A 17219-nucleotide genomic window follows, 5' to 3' on the forward strand; every position below is an offset into this window, starting at 1 on the left:
TTGAAACAAAAGTAGTTAAGTGTTCTTAGTGCTAGGCTTCGTGTTTGGGGTGAGTTTTTAATATTCCATAATCGTTTCGTCACATCGACCAAAATTGTAAGCGGGTCGATGGAATGATGGTTAAAGTGACGATGAAACGAAGCGCAAATCAAGCACAGCCTTTTCGGTGAAGAGGCGACGATCGCTTTCAGCTTTAAACGATTTTGCCATTTTGCGATTTTCACACTTCGATGACGATAGGGCTATTATTTAAATAGCACACAGCCAAAGCGCATTTTCAAAATCATGCGACCGAATCGACGTTATACTGAAGCACACTTTCAGTATGCGAGTTCAACAAGTTTTACTCTCCCACATTCGGGGGTTCTTCTCTTCTTTTTCTCTCTCGCTCTTTCTCTCTTACTGTACAAAAATCAAAGCGAAGCAAAAATTGTCGATCTGCCTTAACCACAAACGAAAGTTATGCATAAACATAGATATTCATCTTAAATTACACCGCATACCACACATATGCAGAGAAATTGAGCGAATGCACCGGATAGTGCCTGATAACACTCTAATTAAAATTTAATGTCGATTTGGGCTATATGTGTATCGTTACATGTGGAATGCATAATAGTTGAGTCATTGTTTTCTAACAAAGCATGAAATGATAAAAACGCCTTTCAACCAACTGTCGTCACCAAATTCTTAGACGAAAAGAAATAGAACGGGCCGACACAGAGCAGTCGGGCGGTGCTGTATGTGAGAAAAAAGGGAAACACAACAAGTTTCGTATTGTTGATGTGCCAAAATTGTACACAAAGAGTGAGAGATTTACAACCGAATGAAAGTTTGTAATGGAATGTTGATATTTATTGGGGTTACGTGAAAATTGATGACGGTTTACGCTCATAAGTGTATATGTACTAATAGTTATTCCGTGGGAATGAGCACATAAGCATACACACTAAATTGCTCTCTAATTCACATACATCAGCTACTCCATATAAACAATAATTTATTTTATTTAAAAGTGGAACAAGTAGGTTTTTCAAAATAAATTCATTCAATTTCACCCGCCTGTCTGCACAATGTTTTGCATACAATTGAAGAAGAAGAAGTGAAAAAAAAAAACCGAAGAGAGAACGTGTTTTAAAGAAAACTATTTTCAACGTCCCTTAACTATAACTGTGTGTATCCCTTTAGTTGGAGCCCAAATCTAAAGCCAAAATCAGGCACACCGCAAAATAAGGCAACCAAACAGATGCATGTATTGAGCATATATTTTTCGTTGCAGCAGAATGATGTTTTATTTGATTCAGTCCCCTTTTTTATTTTATTTTCCAGTTTGGATATGGCATTAGTTTCAAGCATTCATATATATATAGAAAAAATTGTGTATAGAGAACTTAAAATGAGCGCGCGCGCTCGTTCTCGAGTGAGAGAAGAAGCACTTTATCGCAAAATGTTTAACAGCTTTACAAAACACAGCAGCTACAACACAAACGGCAGCAAAGAAAACGGGAAAAGTAAATTTGTTGTATGTACGTAAACATTAAACAATTGCAAGCTATCGCATGCCTACAAAATACCATAAATGCAGTATTGTGTGCGCAATGTTCACAACATCCATAACCGAACCAAATGCATTTCACTAAAAGCTCCTTCAGAAACCAATGAATGTAAGAGTGCACACTTGACAGAGCGCTTCTACAGTTCGCTTGATTGTTGCCACAGCGATATGAGTTTTCTTCTTTGTGAGTGTGTATGTGTGTGTATCTTCTTTCGCTTTTCTTCTCTTTTCATTTTTTTAATTCCTCTATTGATGTTTTTAAAGTAAGCGAGAGAATAGGTTTGTGTATTTTTCTATGAATGTCGTTGTAGCTTGACCTATGCTGAATCGACACGAGCCAAAAATGGCTTGAACGAGAGAGCGAGAGAGCAGGGCAGATTGTATATATATACACACACGAAGATCTTTTATGATAGTTGAACGCATGAAAGCGCATAATGTTCTCTAAATGAATATTGAACATATGTTTTTCATAAGCTTCAACCGAAGATGGATGAGTGTTTTGTGTAATTTCCGCTTTCCATTGTACGCCTGTGTTTCATCGGTTCGATGCACACACACACACACCGTTGAATCATCCGGATATTGTTTACAATTTAAATATAAATTATAATAGGACAATCTTTTGGACTCATTCGTGATTTTAAACAAAAATAAAGAGCCACTCGTACATTTCATGGGCAAAATAAATGGAGTACGAAGTGCCCGTATGGGCCGAAAATGTCAAAATGTCATGAAAATAAGCACCCAATCTATTTCTGTTTTACTTCCACCATTACCTCGGAGAAGCAATGTCAAGTTTTCCCGTAGAAATATTTTATCGCAGCATTATAATCTCCTACACTCGAAATGAAAGAGTTTTATATAGTTGTATGCTGCTTGGATTTCCAGTGAATAATTTATAATCTAATTTGCCATCACGTGAGTTGCATAAAATGAAATTTTATGCATATTCAAGCTTCTCTTCCATACACAATTCGATCTAGTTTCCATTACTCTCTTTCTCTCCCGCTCTCTGTGTCTGTCTGTGCGCTACTCACTCTCAACCGACAGTAGAAAATTTAAAGATTTTCATTTTGCGTTCATAACCAAAATTTGACTATGGAGTCATTTAATTTGTTGTTTACATGCCTGTCAGCTTATTACATCAGGCATTGTGTCCATTCTCAGTATTCGCTTTGCCACAAACAGCTTCTAGAAAATGTCTACGTAACTGTTGTTGGGTGTATACTAAGCGCATCCACTTAATCGCATTTCGAGAGAATTATTTTACATCCTTGAAATAATATTTGTAGTTCTCTATATTTCTTTGTTTTTGTAGTAATTTCTCATATCGATCGTTGTTGCAAGGGGCCAACAATTAATTACATTCCAACATTTTACTTTGCTGGAGGTTGGCAACTTTACTTAAGTTTAGTTTTGAACATCGCTTGAGGCTTTCTTACGTGCCATGCATTTCTAATAAACAAATTGCAAACGCTTCGTAATATTTGACCATGAATTATCCATTAACGTCAACGTTCATAATTATTTGAATCCATTGCTCAAGAAGCAGCAACATGGTGGCGGCGCTTTATCACGTTAAATACAAATGCTTTGGCTGCTTAAGATCCATGAATAGATAAGCAAATTAACAACGTACAACACATTCTCTATCTCTCTTTCATTCTCTCGTTCTCTGTCTGTCGCTTTCATTCTCTTCGCAAGCTTTCTTTTGACGAGTATCGCTTGAGAATTTTCCTCAACTCTACGTGAAATGACGAGTTTAGTTATTAAACAAGAGGTTACCAGTTGATGCGGTAAAAAGCACCGAAGCAAACACGTTGGTTCGCTTCAAACTTGGAGCCGGATTTAAATTCATCTTTGTCGTGTGCATTTCACAAATCCTTCATTTTAAATAAATCTAAATAATTGGTCGTATTTTAGATCGAACGCTTGGATGCGCGCGCGCTTTTCAAAATACTATACACCGTACCATGGTTTGTTTGCTAAGTATGAGTTTAGAGAACATCGGCAGACACTTCAACAAATAAAGTGTTGCAAACGATTTATGCTACCTTTTCAATTCAAAAATATGGCATCATGCAACTGTACAATGTCATATGTGTGTATGTGCTGTCGAGTGTTCTATCATATCAAGTACTTTTTGGAGCTTGAGATGACATTTAAAGGCTCCGGCACGATATGATACCGATGATACACTCAAGCCGATATGATGCCGATGATGTCTTTTAATTGTAACCCCACTCAAGCAATTAATAACATCCTAATTAACTACGATTTCTTCTTCAATTTTGTTTCTCTCTCTTTCTCTTTCTAGTGTTCTTCTATTTTCATGTTTAATTTTTGAGATATGCCCTCATAGCTTTTCATTTAGTTTCGAGATCTATTCATAAATATTGAATACGATCTATCTGGAATGTATCTTAATTCGATATATTCGTACTTGTGTAAGGCAAAATGTCGAGGCATATTGAAGAATCTTACATAAACGGCTTACATCGCTAAAAAAAATGCTAAAACACACGAGCGCACACAGTCACATTCATCGAAGCGAAACGAGTCATTAATTTTAATTTGAATCATAGCAATCTTAAGTTGGCAATTATGACAATGTCGTTGTCAAAGTGAAGTGGAAAATATCTTTTCGAAATGGCGTATTTGTTGTTTGGAATATAAAAATATGAAGTAATTTCATCAAAGTGATTCGTTCATGCTTTTCTGAAATATTCATAAACTCTGCTACAGCAAATTCAATTTTTCGCCATGTTTTTAGTGTCGTTTGCAATTCAATGCTGTTGAATAGTTTTTTTTTTCGAATGAATTTTAGGTTTCGTGTTGCATGTATCGTCAAATGAAAAATTAAAGTCACGTCGTCGAGTTTTCATAACTTGTGAATCAAAAACAACGAATCCAACTGACATTGACAGATAGAATAATATATATTCGAGGAAAAAAATGGTGAATGGAGGGAAAAAGTCATTTTCTATATTAAAAAAATAATAATAAAGAAATATATTTTGCAGTTAATTCATTTGAAGTCGGCTGCAAGCTGTGTTTTGATGTGAAAAAGATGCTTAATTCTTCGTTGCTTGCTTAATATTCGGATTATAACCTTCCATATATACGTTCTTTTTTTTCACATCATATAAAGGTTCTCAATTTTAGCTTCGCATATAAAATGTGTTCATGAAAGTTTATGGTTTGCGTTCATAAAGATAATCCGACAAAATGTACTATTGAAGTAACACGAAAAACGCTCCTGAAGACATATTGTAAACATATAAAAATGGAGATTCTCACACAACCACTCATAACTTCGACAAGCTCTCATTTATTGTATGTGGTATTTTTCACATTTTTTGTTGTTGTCGCCGTTGTTTATTGTTCATCAGGTTTTCCACCCCGCCCACTTTTATGCTTGCTGTCACTTTTTATTTTCCTTTCAAATGCATTGTTATCAATGCACTTTGTATTTCCAACAACAAAATTCATGTATTGAAAAGTGAGTTGTTGACGAATAGAGTTTACAATATTAAGTTCACAATATGAAAAGCTGACTAAAAAAGGCCATCTTTGGCTGAATCATGGTAAATTTAACAACGAATGATGGATATGAGAGGTACTTACACTTCAATCGCCTTATTCCAATTTATTATGTATCCACTTAATGCAAACGATTCAATATTAATTACATGGATGTTACCCTTATCTGTTCCAACGTAAAGCCATTTGCTAGCAACAGGCAGATAAAGGCATGTAATTCTGTAACAAAAAGTGAAAAAGAAGAGAAAAAAAACAGGAAAAAAATGAAAATATTAACAAACGGATAATACACCATAGACCATTTCCACGTGCATCACATTTCATTTTGTATTGATGAACAACGAAAGGAAAAGAGAAAAAAAACCGACGCTAATCACAAGATGTGAAATATTTGTGCGCTTTTCCGGAGTTTTGGATATTTTCCATATTTTTTTTCTGTATTATTTTGCATTGCTCAAATATGTAAAGCGGATTGGGTTTCATTTTCTCTCTTGCTTTCATTGTTCGCAGCTGTCAATCGTAATTTATTTGACATAAAATGACATTGATGATGATCAGCTTACCTTTCCCTTTGAAATTTTAAACTTTGTTGTAATTGTGGGCTTTTTTGACGAAAATTCCATAAATGCAGCGTATCGTCAGCGGTTACCGTTATCAGTGCACCTTCATTAACTAAAAACTCAATGTGGGTTACAGCGCACGCCGATTCACCTTCGTGTCTTAGATGACAATCAACACCCGGCTTTCCCAATCTATTTTATCAAACACAAAACGAAAAGTACGACCGACGAAGGGTGTTTGTTTGTGTTTTTTTATGCCGAAAATGCGCGAAAATGAGGAAGTTTAACGGCGGTAATTGTTTTCGTGTTCCGCATTTCAAAGTTGAGGCGAACAATTTAATGTAAAAGGATTAAGGAAAATTTTTCGTTTTTTATTGGTAGAAATTCGTTTTTGTTTTTCTTTTGAAGAATGTTTATTAATTATTTGTGACGGAGTAATACAAAATATGTATCTGTGTGTGTGTGTTTTGTTGGTGAAAAAGTTATTCGTGGTTTTTATTTTGTTTCGTTTATGTTTGTCAGTCATTGAGCGGGTATCGTCGTGTCGTCGTCATTGGCGTCACAAAAACAAAGTCATATTTTAAGTGCGCTTAGAGCTTGATGAAAGGGATGAGTTGAAATTGTGTCGACTCCATGGGTTAAATTACATATTTTTTTTGCTTCTTCTTCTTCTTTATTTATGAGAAAAACGAAGCATCGTTAGAAAGGCTTCTAGTCTGGATCTCATAAATTATGGATCAAATATAATTACTTCTTGTTGAAAAGTGTGTGAGTGTGTGTGCATTGACTACTCGTCAAGCGGAAAATCTCAACAAAATACTACTATACTAGTATAATGAACGAAATATTATTGATTTTATTCAGCGATGACATGTATTGTTGGGTGTTTCTCTGCCACTAGCATCGCTATGAAAATTGTTTATGTGTATTTCATGTGGATGCTGTCATCGTTCGAATACAACTATATACAATCATAACTCCACTCTAAACAACTTGGCTCATAGCTATGTTATGGCATCATCGACGGTTCAAATCAAATAGACGACCTTTTGTCGCTATTTATTCGACAAGATGTGCGTTGTTTAGATGGTAAAAAGTTACTGCTTTTATATCAACTTTATACTTGAGTTGTGCGCCAAAATCGCATTCTTTTTAGCTGCTGTAAATCAACAACAATTCGTCCAAACAACCAAGCACATCATATTTCTCGAGACTCGAGGTGTTTTCCTTCCAAAAAAGCAGGGTTTGTTCCTCTGAGGGGGAGGAACAGTGAGAAGGAAAATCGGGAAGTGGAAAGCGCTGAGGGGGGTCTTCTTCAAGTGAGGAGCACAAGCTATTTAACTATAAAAAGATATTTTTGTGATAAAAATAGCTTTTTGACCAAAAATCTTTCCCCCCCTCCCATTTGAGGAGGAATATCCTCCTCAGCACTCTCCTCCTTCTTCTCATTTGCCTCCTCACCGTTGCTCCTTCTCGGAGGAACAATCCCTGCAAAAAAGTGTTCATCATTTTCAGCAATTTCTAATAACAACACTACGGAACCAACAAAAAACTTGTTGGTATTTCATTTCATTCCCTTGGATCAACATCGAAAAGAAAAAAAGAATTGCTTATCGATTTTTTATTGTGATGAACATAAACTTATATGAAACAAAGGGATCATAATCGGAAATTCCCTTACACTTTCAACCCAAGCTCAAAACATACTTTCGAGCAGCGACCCTTCAATTTTTTTTCCTCTACCATTGCTCTCGCACACGAAAAGTAATCTTGGAAATCAATTGCTTTTCGGCGTTTTTTTCTATTTTATTTTTATCCAAACGCGATTCGAATAGGAAGTTGGTATTATATGTGTACATAGTATTGATGATGTATGTTCAATTGCCTTCTTCGTCCGTTCAAAACTTTATTTGGAAAGAATTCCATTGCGACGACTGATTGATTTGTTCCACCGTATTTTTCACTCCCTATCTTTCTTCATTATTATGCTATGCCGTGTCATTCTCTGCTGCAATTGATTCATCATCGGCCTATTTATAGTGGCAATAGGTCGTGGTTGACCTGTTGCCCCAACTGAATTCAATAGATAAATCATCATTGTCATTTCGACGTTCTACAAACGCTCAACGTCACAAAAATAAATTCAACGTCAGTTCTTGTTGACCTACGGATTTATTTTTTTTTTTATTTTTGCACTGAACACCGTGTTTATCTTGCGTGCCATTCGTTTTTTCCCTCATTTTCTGTGCAAAACGAAATTACTTTTCATCGTCTATCAGTGTGTATGTGTCTCTATCTGAACATAGGCAGTCTACATTAAGCGTCGTTTTGTAAGCAGCATTTCAATTTAATTTGACTCGTTTAATCTGTGATTTTTTCTTTCTCTCTCTCTCTCTCTCTCTCTCTCTCTCTCTCTCGTTTCAGCCGTTCATGTGAATGCAAAGTGAATATGCTGACTAATTGATTTATGTGAAGTGGCCTCATGGTCCGGTTGACCGACTCAGTTGAGAGCGCGGAATGGTAGAATGACGTCGTTGCTGTAACGATTGGTGAGAGCGATGCATTTCGACCATCAGTCATATTAGATTGTGCCATTTTAACTTGAATTGATATATTATTACTGTGAAATGGATAAATTTATTAATTTCGTCTAAGTAGGACATAATCACCCTTCGTTTCCAACGTTCGTGCATTTCGATTAAATTCATGTGCACAATTTGTTGTGTGTTGCGATTGAAATGAAATTTGTAGCCGATGTGCAGAATCAATTTTAGGTGGTGAATTATTGTCGTTGCGTGAGCGATTTTCCCAACACACGCACACACACAAACAAGATCGATTTCACTAGACGTCTACAGGCATGACAAGGAGTGGAAATGGCAACAGATAACTATATATCTTCATTGAATAATATAAATTATAGCCTGAAATGGCATAGCATAAAACTGCGTTCTTTCCCTCTTTTAGCCTATCGCAATCCACATATTTCCGTTGACGATAACAATAACATTGCCAACAAATAAAATAAACCATCTAGCCCCTCCTGCTGCAACCAAAAAAAATCATCGAATATTTTAAATAAATGTGGCGCGCACGCATTTTGTGTCGAATGAAAAAGAATGATGATGAATTGCTTGAAATATTTGGCGAATTGTAATAAACGGAATATATTTATGCGTCAAAAAATTGTCATGAACATAGAATGTCATAACTTTGGTAACGACAAACATATTTTCACCCTTAGCAAAACATGCAAAATAGACGAGGTTAGAATAATCCATGCGCTGTTGAAATGGTGAAACCTGTTTGGAATCAAGTGCCGCATATTTTTTTCTTCACCAAGAAAAAACGAATATTATAGATTGATAAATTTGGCAGTTTGTTTTCGACATTTTACTTTTTCGTGATGATGAAAGAAAAATACCCCGCTTATTTATTATTAGTATTTTTTTTGTTGGTTCGCTGTCACACTTATGTATATGTTGTTTGTAAATGTATTTCATCCTTTTCATGGTAGAAATCATTTGTTTGCATGCCAAAGCATTCGTTCATAACATATGGAATTATTTTCACGTTGATCGTGCTTTGGCTTGAATGAGCAAGCGATTTGATGTTGTTGTTGTTTTTGCCATACGAATTGCTAAATGGGCCGTATAAATGCGTACAACTCTTAAGTAACAAAGTGCGTATCAAAGTAACAAAAGACAGTGACAATCAAAAACGACACACTTTCGCATAGCGCGGCTAACGATGTGAACGAGTGAGATTGAAAATTAGAACAATGGCTTTGCTGAAACAAAATAAAAATAAAAAAAATGAAGAATATACATAAACGTGAAAAGGAAATCATGAGAGTTGTAATAAGGTAAGAGAAAAAGTTGAAAAGCATCGTTAACCGTTAGATGAGTTTTGGCATACACCAAAATTGCGAAAAAGTATGAGAATGTATTATTTAAAGCTGTCACTTCGTGTTCTTTTCGCATTTTATAGCCAACACAGACGCCCACATTGAATGCGCCCGAAGAGCACACAAAAAGGATTTGAACAAATGGATGGCATTAATTCAGGCGGGTAAAAACATCATCGACAATGAAACACACGCGGTATTCGTGTTTCGCCAACATTGCAACACATTTCGTTTCGCCAAATCGAAACGGTATTCTTTTTTTATACCAATGGTGATGGCAACACTGTTAACTCTGTAACGAACTAAGTACTGATAAAAGGTAAAAATTGTGTGCGCATCAACGAGTGCCGGGGACGAGCACACAAAAAGAAATGTATACTTTTAAAATGGCAGAGCGTAGAGCCAAAAGCACGTGGTGAAAGACAAATATCATGACAAACAAACTGAGCACGGCTTTCGTACATACAAAAAAACCGGAATACCAAAGATAGAATGCGGCAACCAATATGCATGCATGGTAACCAAAGAAAAATTGACGGTACTGTGATAAAAAGATGTTTCACAGCTTTTGTATGTCAAATAATGCTTTTTCATTTTCTCGTGCCGCGCGTTATATTTTTATGTGATATACAATGTATATATGCAATGCATAGAAACATACAATTGAATAACCGGTCTTATGGCTTAAACATTTGGATTTAATTTTTTTTTTCATCTGCACTTCTGTTCGGTTTCATGTTGTTTTCATTCAGTTCAAAAGCGATTCGATGAATGTGTACAAATGTTGAAATAGAGCATTTCGTACGAGTGAATACCCTAGAAATGTGCTACTTCTTTTTATTTCAATATATGTGATGCGAAAGTTATAAAAAGGTGAAATAAATCGAACAGACGGAATGATTTAAAGAACAGAACGAAAGAGAAAAAAGAAGATGTGATGAAAAAAGGTAAAATATTGTTTTCTTGCTTGCCGCAATTTCTCATTTCATATATTTTTGTATTATTCAGTTTTTTTCCGTTTCACTGTTTGAATTCGTCTGAATGTTTATTGATGCTCTACCGTATTTTTGTTGACAAGGGAACCATGGAAAGATTTTGACTACGTTTTTATTCGCAACCATATTCAGATCGAAAGGAGGGATGTATGTTTGTTTTGTTTGAACTTGTAACAAAAAAATGAGCCAAAATCTCTTCTCATCTGTCGGAACTAAGTTTTCATTTAAAAAAAATCAAACATGCTTTCATCAATAGAAATTGATGAGATTACTTTTTGATGAACGGTTCGTTTGAACAAAAAAACCTTTCCGAATAAATTTCCTTTTGTTTTTTGCTCTCTCTCTCTCCTCTCTCTCTCTACTCCACCCACTTCTCTTCCACATATTTGCATTGTTTGTCAAAACAAATAAAAAAAATCATGACAAACATAAGCTGCTGTACACCTCAGCGCCATGTATTTTGTGCGCAAATATTAACTAAAGCATGATTTAGTGCCATTTTTTTATCGAATAAATTTGATTTTTATATACGTTGACACAGACGTATTGGCATGTTTCGTTTCATCGAACGAAAAAAGAAAAACGATTCATAAACAAAGAGAGATATTGTCTGTTTTAATATTCGCAGTGGGAAAATGGAAACTCGGGCATAGTTGCAAAATGCAATATTTGCTGAGTGATATTTTTAATTTGGATTATCTACTCGGCGACTTTTTAACATCGCTAAAATTATGTAAAACAATTGAAATCAGTACACCATGTAGTAGCAGAATATAATCGAACCGAAACGCGATTGGATTTCACAAATACACAAAGTTTTACAAAGGATCGAAAACGAAAAGAGAAAAACAAAACAAAAAAAAATTGCAAAGAACGCTAACCCAATGTAATATGGAAGTTTGTGCCAGCATGTGTGTGCATTCAAAAAATGAAGTTCGTTTATTGCATGGCATTTGGTTGTTGTTATCGTGTTGTTAGTGTCTCCGGAGATATTACAATGGCACATTTGAAAGGGTCGATATCCATATTATTCCATTTTCTATTCGATTTGGCCCGATCAATTTTATCAATGTACTCAGTTGCTGCTTTCATACATGTCGCGTTTATTATATTGTTGTTATTGAGGACTTGAAAACGGTTGCAGAAAAAAGACATTCACCTTTTTTTCGTGGAATTTTTTTTATTGGGAAATGGACGGAAATGTGAAAATGTAAGCGTTTCCATTTTTTGTTTGGAAAATTCTCTCTTTTTTGCATCTTTTTAACTTTTCTCACAGTTTTTCAACTTTGAATTTCAAGCACAATAGCATAAAAATGAACTTCTGATAAAATGCTTCCGTCGAACGTAAAGAAAAACGAATAGAAAAGTAAAATGTCTTACAGTGGAAGATAGTGGAGGAGCATGAAACGGAAGAGAAGGAAAGAAAGCTGTACTTCGAACCGACTTTTTGTAGAAGAAGAGAAGACAGTATAAAAGTTTGCAAATCACTGTACACAAAGCGGCTTAGCTTTGCTACTTTTTGCTCGATGCTAAAAAGTCGGTGCGGCATGTGCAAAAAACGTTGTGACTAAATATTTTTGTATGATCTTATGCGTCGCAGAAATGTTTATTTCATGAGAATGGGAAGCAATTTACAATTTCAGTAATTTTTACAAATATGAATAAAGCATTTCTATTCTAATGTCAGTGAATGCATGTTGCAATTGCTGATGATGCTTTGATGCTGCGCAATAAATGAAGCATTCTACATTTGCATTTGTTCGTTTGCATTTCCTGCGTTCAATATTTCATATGAAACATGAATTGACATGGAAGTTCTTTCATTCGACTTTCCCTTCTCGTTCATGCTCTACACGAAGCTTGTTCCTGTTCGGTTTTGTTTTGATGCTCTTCTGTGTGCAACGCAACTATCATTTTTCATTTGTTCTTTCTTCGTCTCTTCAGACGATGCATAACTATTTCCCGGCACACATTTTTGTGCAATGTCCCTTGATGCTCTTAATTTATATTTTATGACGAGCAATACATTTAAAAAAAATGGAGATAGAAAAAAGCAGCGGCAGAGAATCATAACAAAGTTCTATGGCGTGTCGAATATTTCAAGAAAACTCTCTGGAACAATTTCTCATTGTGATTTTCCCAACTCAAATAAATACACAAAATTTGTTAATGGCAATTGTTTTCTTATGCCATTCTCCCGATGTAGACGACGCACCAACAAATATTTATCTCATTGAACATCTCTCTGGGCCTTGCTATTCATAACACATAACTCAAATGAGTGAATTTGCTTCACGATTCTCGGCCATTGCACTTCAAATGCCATAGAGATGCAGGTTTTATGACCGTCAAAGTTGCTTATTGAATTCAAGCATGTCCTTTTTTTGGTGCATTTTTGACATTCTTTTTACCAGGTTTGCCCACCCTTACAGACTTTGAAATATTTTTATTCATTATGAGACATAAATTTTATTGAATAACAACAAGCAACATTTTACACATACTTCAACATAGAATTGTGTATCCGGTTCTATCGTTTAGCGCGAACGTCAGTACGTTGTAGTCACATTTTTCCGTTTTAGAATGCTATTTAAAGAAATGACTTTATTCGAAATATTCCATCGCGCTCGACAAATATTCATAATAATGTGAGTAAAAAAATATGCTCATGTTACGAGCGAGATAGGTCTTTGCACCATTCGCACTAATCAAATTTAATGGAATACCTTAAGTACCAAGCAAGACGTGATACACATTTTCTGTGTTTTAGTGTTTTATGACAGATGTTTTTTCTTATGTAATCAATACCCTTTGAGTTTACTGTTTCTTAATTTTTCGTGCTTCTTTCTTTTGGTGGTGCGAATTTTCTTTTTTTCGCTCATTTTTTTGACTATTCATGCACGTTTCAAAAAAGTAGATCTCAATATTGCATTTTACTTAAGTATTTTGTTACATGAAACAAGGGTTTCTCTTGTGTGCGCGTCATAAAATAATTTTGTTGTCAAAGTAAGCGTTCTTGTACTTTTTTCTCCCCCGGCTGCGTCAAGTACACACAAAATTCCAATTCTTTTGTTTAAACATGTGACTGGCTTTGATGTTCATTTTCTTAAATATTTTTCCTTTTTCGAAAATTCATTTGGTCGTTTTCTTTTAACTTCACAAACGGAATCTTTGTAAAACATTTTCTTCAAACATTTTCCATTGGCTTCTTCCGTTCTTCCACTTCCTCTTGGCCACTTTTCACTGTATGTATGTGTGTTTCGGTTTTTATGTGTTGTTTTATTTGTTGACTGGTTTGCAGTTTGCTGTGATAACGCACGCACGGATTTTTGTATAATGGCACAGGTAATAAACTTGAATTTCATCAAAAGCATCAAAAACGAAAGAAATCTGTTCCGAAAACTGTCTAGTGAAAAATATTTTAATTAAAAAATTCTTTTCATTTTACACAACGCTTTTATGCAACGGCCATTACATGATGTGTTTTTTTTTCGGTTGTTGTCATTGTCGTCTTTATTTCGCTGGAAATAAAATCCCATTTTTTACTGCTACATTCTGTCACCGTTGCACAATATACAGCAGAAAGTGGGAGTAAAATACATATGAAACAGGAATGAATGATATTCGTAATTTTTTTTAATGCTTGTGAAATTCTGTAATTTTCATGTTTTTGTGTACACATTTTTTTTGCAATGTGTCGTCATGAAAAAGCTACGTTTCGACCATGCAAGAACCAAGAAGAACAAAACGCCGTTAATATAGATGGCATTTTTTGAATTGTAGTGATAAGTAATAAGATTTTTGAGAGTAGCACAACAAAAAGTAGATCACGTCGAGCATTTAATTTTAAAATTCATTTCTTTACTTCGTAAAAAAAAAGATAAACAAACAGTTGAAACTCCTTGTGACGCATAATAGTATGGATTATGTAAAAAAAAACGGCTTTCATTTTGAATTGGGTGCGGCAACTGAGATTTTCCATTCAAATCAAATGAATGCTCAGGCTTTTTAAGTCTAATATTTTCTTTATCACCATTTTTCGGCTTTTTTCTCGCGAAGATTTCGCTAAATTCAAATTCATTTACAACAGAATAGTAATAACCATTTGAGTGTTTGTTATTCCGAAACGGAATTACAACGAGTTTACGAGTTTACCTCTTGACTGAAGATCAGTCACGGATTTTAGACATCAAGTAATTTTCGATTGTACCGTTGAACATAGCGCAAGTGTATTCACGTTGAAATACACTCAACTCAACTTATCATCAAGCGGCTCAATGTCGACATTTCATTCGGACAACACTAATACACACTCCGAATTGTCGTTGGACGTCCATAAATATTGTCGGGTGGAAAAGTTTTGGCACTTATACAGATGGTTGTTGTTTGTTCGGTGCCATCAAGATCAAAAGAATTTGATTTTACAAATTTGGCAGTGTTTCAAAAACTTCCGGAAAGATAATCAAATGTAAATACTTTTTATCATTCCAGCACACACTTTACAGTGATTTGGGCTGATTTTCCAAATTGGATAAATCACAAACAAAATTAGTCAAAAACTTTTACAAAAGTGATTTATTCGGAAATTCTTTTTGAGATGAAATTTCCTCATTGACGAACAGAAAATACAGATACGTATATAAACAGTAAACTGTTTTACGATCAATTCCCAACGCATATAAAAAGTTAGTAGTATAAACATTAAAGTTGAATTCAAACAATGCAATACTTTAATCCACACGATAAATTCAATAAACATACCTTGAAATGGTGAATGTTTACCAGACGTGTCGTATCAACAAACGATGTTATTACGGTGAGCAATCGGTAATATCATTAATTGTTCACGTAACATTAATCTAGTGAAGCAACAGGATTTGCTTTAGCCGATAGTCAAACATTTACGGTATTGTCAAAATTCTGACGAATTACAGATAACCCACATCTGTTTGTGTGTTCGTTCACCAACAATTCAAAATCGCTTAGTCATAATAATTGACAATGTAGTAAATTGTCGAAAAAGAATGCAAAAGCTCACTTATATAACAATGATAAATTGTAATCCATTCGCAAATAGTAATTAAATAAAAGCCTTTTTGTTAAATTGTTGTATTGCCAACATCAAAGTAAATTCTCTGGTATTTAATGAATATGGAAATTTTGTCGAAAATTTCTTTGTTGTGGAGAAAATTCAGTGTAAATTGTCATTGTAAAACATAGTAAATGATTAAATTCTCTCGAAATGAAAATGTGCAATGTAATTGAGGCGTAATGTACAAATACTGTCAAAAGCACATACGCACACAGCACACAATACAAATATTCGCTTGGAAAATTAATTAAATTTCGTTTGATAAGAAAAGAGCTGCCAGAAACTTTTCGAACCCCATAAATGTGGTCGACTGTTCCTTCCTTGCACATATATGTAATACGCTCCGAATAATAAATAGTTTCAGCACACACAAAATTGAAATATACTAGCCCCGGCAGAATGGGCGATTTCATTTATCGATGTATATATTTGATATTGGATTTACTTTTATCCATTCTAATTGTAATTCAAATACATTTCACTTGCATTTATAAACATCTCGGTTTTCATCAAAATTTCAAATTGACAATCACACATTTAATAGGATCTGGCCGAGTTTCGAACTATGTGCATGTAATTCAAATAATTTCTTCGAAATTCAAATAATGAATGCGACATCTATGTAGTGATATTGTTTGTTTAGCGTTTTGAATATATGTACAAAATGTAAATGTTCCATACGGATAGGCTCGTTTTAGGAGCGTGGCTTTTCTATCACGTAAATGGATTATTATTTGTTGTTTACATTATGGTCATATTGATGGCATATTTATCCTTACTTTTTTTGTCCTCTCTTTATTTTCGAATGTCTTCGAAAGCAGACGATTAATATGTAAATATTTAGATTTAACTCTAAACACAGAGCGAGAGTGAGAGAGAGGCACTGGATATGCCAAATAAATTCAAATGACAGGTCAATGAACATTGAACGTTGTACGTTAAACATACCAAGTTCATAATTGTATACCTATCATTTAACTTTGGGTTCACTTGCATTTAATATAATGAGATAGGCAAGCACACATACACCGCACATATTATGATCTCCGTGACATTGTATTCGATGAAAAGCGTGTGTATGTGTGTGTGTGTGCTGCTGCTATTTAAATTGATGTTTGATGTTTATAAATACGACATTTCATCAATTCAAAATTAAAATGAGTGTTCATGAGCGGGCCATGGCCATGGAACACTCAAAATGAACATGTTCGTTATTCATTTATTTGTGGATCATTCAAATATTTGTTTAAAATCTGTGTAAATTTTTGCACTGACATCAACAACATGCTTGATTGGACTTGCACAACCGCAGGCCATTTGACAATATTAAATTTGCTTTTGCTAACGATTGATACGCAACGATGGATTAATTTAAAATCTCTTTCAGCGTTACGTATTATGGTTGCATACCCGATTATCATTATGTGTGCATGTGCTGAAATGTTCTGGATTCTCTGGAGGCTTTTCACTATGAAAATGCATAATTGTCGTTTCAGATGCGGTTGCGTTCTATATAACTCTCTCTCTCTCTCTCTCTCTCTCTCTCTCTCTCTCTCTCTCTCTC

At 34.7% G+C, this 17219-nt stretch overlaps 1 protein-coding gene across 13 annotated transcripts in view; it reads right to left on the bottom strand.

Moving 5' to 3' along the window:
- The window catches only part of LOC116343235 (syntaxin-binding protein 5), a 107286-nt gene that overhangs the window by 48272 nt on the left and 41795 nt on the right, over positions 1-17219 (bottom strand). For all 13 annotated transcript variants that reach the window (XM_031771186.1, XM_031771182.1, XM_031771181.1 and 10 more), the window contains 2 exons: positions 5665-5853; positions 5186-5320 (listed from right to left, as the gene is read on the bottom strand). In XM_031771186.1, the coding sequence (XP_031627046.1) occupies positions 5186-5320; positions 5665-5853 (324 nt within the window). The remainder of the gene's footprint in view (positions 1-5185; positions 5321-5664; positions 5854-17219) is intronic.

This window comes from Contarinia nasturtii, unplaced genomic scaffold (genome assembly GCF_009176525.2).
Source record: "Contarinia nasturtii isolate CC-2019 unplaced genomic scaffold, AAFC_CNas_1.1 Cnas_scaffold_993, whole genome shotgun sequence".
In the NCBI taxonomy this organism is placed as follows: Eukaryota; Metazoa; Arthropoda; class Insecta; order Diptera; family Cecidomyiidae; genus Contarinia; species Contarinia nasturtii.